Here is a 5,154-nt window from a genome sequence, read left to right as displayed (position 1 = left end):
CTTCGTGATGTAAAGTGCTATGGAAAGCTGGTTGTCTCCTCTTGAATTTCTCCAAATTTAAGCTGGATCAGACGGTGAGAAAGTCTTCATTTGAGGCTGAACTTCTGACGGCCTGACTCTGAGCTAAAAATGTGGATTTCTTCCATTTTGCCATCTTTTTTCCTAAGTTTCCTTGAAACTACAAATATAGAGAAATCATAATAAAAGTTCATAAAACTGATTAAAACCTTTGAAAAAAACATTTGAAATCAATGGTGAAAATAGGTACAAATACGGTGTTATCAACAAACCAAAAATCTTGACTATATTCAAAAATTCCTGGGTGTATACTATGTCATCTGCATAACTTGTATCAAAAGTCTTGATATTATCAGCTAGACATGTCCATTTTGGGACGAAAAACCAGTCTCGACGCATACCCATCCTGAATTTCTCGTCTTATTCCCAATCGCGTTCAAATAATTTCATGTTTAATACTATTTGTTTAATTAAATGGATACATAACGGATAACGGAAAGGAGCAAGAATGAAATATGGTAACCGAATTACCCGTTTGAGAATTACCAACCCCAATTTCCCAAACCCATCTTGTGTTTAAGTTTGCCATTTTGTTTTTATATTATAAATACTTTGGATAATGTTTTTCAAAATCAGTTTAGGGATCATGAATAAATTGTTTTCTTAAGTTTTGCTTGTCTGCCTTCCTTGATAGTTTCATAAAATTTGAATTACCACGCCAAATTTCCCCTGTAGATAGTTTTCTTAAGTTTTATATCATAAACACTTTGCTTCAAACCGCTCCAAGAATAAAAAAAACTTTAGCAACTAAAAAAGGAAAAAAAAAAAAAAAAGAGAACAGATAAAATCAGAATGACCCCTTGATAGTTTCATACTCGTCACTGATTCCCAGCAGACGAACAGAGATTTCTCAGAGGAATTCATAACTCACTTACCCACTTTGATTTGCCCATCTTTCATCTCTGAAAGATTGTTTATTCGATCTACGAATTTCAGATATGTCGAAGATTTGGCAGAGAGGGATTCGATATTTCTCCTATGCTTCTTCGATCGAGAAAGGGCAGAGTCGTGTCATTGATGCTTCGTTAACTCTCATTCGTGAAAGGGCAAAACTCAAAGTATACAACTTTATTCAAAATATGAAAGTTTTTTTTTTTGTTCATTATTAATGTTTTTTTCTTTCTGTTTGTTTGTGTATATGGTTCTTGTAGGGAGAGTTAGTGCGTCTCATAGGAGGAGCCAAAGCTTCAGCATCTCTTCTTGGTGTACCTCTTGGCCACAACTCTTCTTTCCTTCAAGGTCCTGCTTTTGCTCCTCCAAGAATCAGAGAAGCTATTTGGTGTGGTAGCACAAACTCCTCCACTGAAGAAGGTTCGCTCGAGTTTTTCTCTGCTTCGTTTGCGATGATTTTCGATACGAAACTTTTGTTTGGAATGTTGGAAACTTTCGTATCTTATGTTAAGAGGTTTGTCCTGTGTTCTGAGCTCGTTTTTTTGGAATATTAGGTTGTAAATTCTGAATGTTGGAACTTGAGTTCTCTGCTTTGTTTGCGATTTTCGATACAAACTTGTGTTAGGGCCTATGTTATGTGTTCTGAACTTGTTTGGATTATTAGATTGTAGATTCTGAATGTTGGAACTTCAGTATCTCTACTTCGTTGCAGTTTTCTATTCAAACTTGTGTTTAGGGCCTCTGTCCTGTGTTCTGAACTTGTGTTTGGAACTCTAGATTGTAGATTATGAATGTTGGATTTTTTTGGTTGATGGTTTAGTTTTAGTCGAAGCATGAGGTGTTTGTTGTTATCAGATCACTCACCATGTGCTATACAGTCATCGATCTTCCATTTTTACGAGTTATGTGGGGTGTGCTTGTTTTTCGTTGAGATTAGATTGTGGAATATATTGCAGGGAAGGAGCTTAAGGACGCACGGGTTCTAACTGATGTTGGAGATGTTCCGGTACAAGAGATTAGAGATTGTGGGGTTGATGATGATAGGCTGATGAATGTAATTAGCGAATCTGTAAAGCTTGTGATGGAAGAGGTAAGCTATTATACCATTAACACTAGTGTTATGCTACCTTTCCTATTCGAGTTTACTCAAATCTGTGGAGAAGGCCTTTGTGTCATCTTAGTGTTTGAGATTTAGATCAAGACTTTTTTTTTAGTCTGTCTTGTTGGTTTTTAGCAGCTAAAAGTCCAAATGTTTATTGTGTCAGGAACCATTACGTCCACTGGTATTAGGTGGAGACCATTCCATATCTTATCCGGTTGTTAGAGCGGTTTCTGAGAAACTTGGAGGACCTGTGGACATTCTTCATCTCGACGCACATCCTGATATATATGACTGTTTTGAAGGCAACAAGTACTCTCATGCATCTTCCTTTGCTCGTATCATGGAAGGTGGCTATGCTCGGCGTCTTTTACAGGTTGGTTCAATTTCTCTGTTGTTATATACATTACAATATCAGGGAAAGATATTCCTAAGGAGAACTCAAACTTTATCGTAGGTTGGGATCAGATCAATAAACCAGGAAGGACGGGAACAGGGCAAGAGATTTGGAGTAGAACAGTATGAGATGCGAACCTTCTCAAGAGATCGCCAAATTTTGGAGAATCTGGTATCTCTCTCTCTCCCTAAATTTAGACAAAACAAACAGTGTTATAGCAGGGGACTTTGTATGGACTCCTTATTAGAGGTTTTGTGCATTTGTTACATTGCAAGTAATACATTAAATGGGTTTGTACAGAAACTAGGGGAAGGAGTGAAAGGTGTGTACATCTCGATCGATGTGGACTGTCTTGATCCGGCATTTGCACCAGGAGTGTCCCACATTGAGCCAGGAGGTCTCTCTTTCCGAGACGTACTTAACATCTTACATAACCTTCAGGGAGATGTTGTTGGGGCTGATGTTGTCGAGTTCAACCCGCAACGTGATACTGTTGACGGCATGACGGCAATGGTGGCCGCTAAGCTTGTTAGAGAACTAGCCGCAAAAATCTCGAAATGAATCAGAATGGTATGTTGGAGTTCCTGGTTTTGCTATGTTTCTTTGTTTTCATTGTTCAAGTTTGTAATATTTCGGTTTAGGTTCTTGAGAAGTCTGGCCCCGTAGACAGAACAGTCATAGATATGAATAAGAATGCTTACACTATATATGGTCATGCATCGCAGGAGAAAATGTAAATGAAAGACTAACTCATTTCCTAAATGTCTAAATTTTTTTGCCATGTTAGAATTCTTTTGAGATTTTATGGGCTTTATTGATTTTCATCAAGCAAAGAAAAATAAAGCTTCTTAGTCAACTATTACTATGGTTAAACAAAGAGAGCATGAAAGACTAGTTGAATGCGTGACCCCTATGGTAACTTAAGACCATAAGCCACAAGTCCGATTATAGTCTCCACTTCAAATGGTACATAATATAGGCTCTGTTCGTTTTTTCATCCAGACGCCATCTGGATGCAAATGCTTAAATGTTGTTCTATGGACACTTTAGAACTAATATCTGTATGCAAATGCTCAAAATACAGATATTTGAGATGCTGAAAAATAAAAAATATAGAGTCTGGGTACAAATCTAGCATCTCAAAAATTAAATGACTAAAATATTCCTCAGTATAACATATTCATAATTATCCTTAAAAAATTATTTTTTAGTTAAAAAATCATTTCTTATAAAAAAAAAATGTGCTAAAACTGCAAAATTTCATTTTTTTTCCAAAATCTTGATTTCCTGCAAAAATCGCAAATGAGAAAATTCATACCCTAAAAAATTTGAAACAGGAGTGAGAATATTTACACCTAAAGATGCTACGTAGTTTTTCAAAATACTGGAAGAAAAATTATGTTGGCGAGGAATCGAACCCTGCACAACACCTGTCAAACAAAGCATATATACATTTATTGGTAATTCAACGAACTTTTATAATATATATATACATTTTATGAGCGTTTATTTAAAAAAAAAAAAAACAGAAACGACGTCGTATTAGTTATTCATTACTTTTAGAAAATCTGGTCTTCTTCGTCGAGCTCTGTGTTCAAATTAGGGGAAGAACTGGAAATTAGGGTTTTTGGGTGTAGAAGAAGACAGAGGAGAAATTGAGACCCCAGAAGTTGATTTTCGAAACCCAAACTCGGAATTGCCTTCAAGTTCTTCTCGATAAAACAATTTGCCCCAAGATTAACCACAGCTCGTCGCTCTAAGAAATCTCCTTCGAGTCGAGGGAAACAAACTCCTTAGTTTCCAGCATTTAGGATCGGATTTTCTAAAAGCCAATGAATAACTAATACGACGACGTTTGAGTTTTTTTTAAATAAACGCTTATAAATTGTATATATATATATTATAAGAGTTCGATAGATTACTAGTAAGTACAATTGGTCTGGTGGTTTCTGGGTGTAAATGTTCTCATTCCAACGTGGCAGATGAGTCAGTCTCCGTTAAAAATTTGATAGGGTTGACTAACAGATAAAAAGTCTATGCACGATTTGGTCAAAAAAATTTCAGTTCAAACATGAATTTTTTTATTTTGCGGAGTTCAGGTATGTATAAACACATTATAAAAATACAGACACTAAATAGTACCAGTTCGTGCGATTGAAGCACGTATCGACCGCTTTCCCGTCCAATTATAAGAGTTTGATAGATTACTAGTAAGTACAATTGGTCTGGTGGTTTCTGGGATTGGTTTGTGTGGTGTAAGGTGTAGGTTCGATTCTCTGGACCTTACACAATTTTCTTTTTTCAGGATTTTGCAAAACGACATCGCATTCTTAGGTGTAAATGTTCTCATTCCAACGTGGCAGATGAGTCAGTCTCCGTTAAAAATTTGATGGGGTTGACTAACGGATAAAAAGTCTATGCACGATTTGGTCAAAAAAATTTCAGTTCAAACATGAATTTTTTTATTTTGCGGAGTTCAGGTATGTATAAACACATTATAAAAATACAGACACTAAATAGTACCAGTTCGTGCGATTGAAGCACGTATCGACCGCTTTCCCGTCCAATTATAGTCTCCACTTCGAATGGTACATAATATAGTATTGCAAGCTTTTGTTTGACATGACCCATGAGACTCTTTCTATGAGCAACCATTTCCTTTCTCTTTGTTTTTTACGTTTTTCTTCAA

At 36.1% G+C, this 5,154-nt stretch overlaps 1 protein-coding gene across 1 annotated transcript; it reads left to right on the top strand.

The window, feature by feature from the left end:
- Window positions 1-841: 841 nt before the first annotated feature.
- On the top strand, window positions 842-3,246 carry LOC18014465 (arginase 1, mitochondrial). Its single transcript, XM_006397186.2, has 6 exons — window positions 842-1,136; window positions 1,230-1,389; window positions 1,926-2,059; window positions 2,235-2,444; window positions 2,526-2,636; window positions 2,766-3,246. The coding sequence occupies exons 1-6, from the start codon at window positions 1,017-1,019 to the stop codon at window positions 3,024-3,026; spliced, it is 996 nt and encodes a 331-aa protein (XP_006397249.1). The 5' UTR covers window positions 842-1,016; the 3' UTR covers window positions 3,027-3,246.
- The last annotated feature ends 1,908 nt before the right edge of the window (window positions 3,247-5,154 follow it).

The sequence above is a fragment of the Eutrema salsugineum genome, unplaced genomic scaffold (genome assembly GCF_000478725.1).
Source record: "Eutrema salsugineum unplaced genomic scaffold, Eutsalg1_0 scaffold_3, whole genome shotgun sequence".
NCBI classification, from domain to species: domain Eukaryota; kingdom Viridiplantae; phylum Streptophyta; class Magnoliopsida; order Brassicales; family Brassicaceae; genus Eutrema; species Eutrema salsugineum.
The sequence above is the reverse complement of the archived record's forward strand: the minus strand, read 5'-3'. Positions and strand labels throughout refer to the sequence as shown.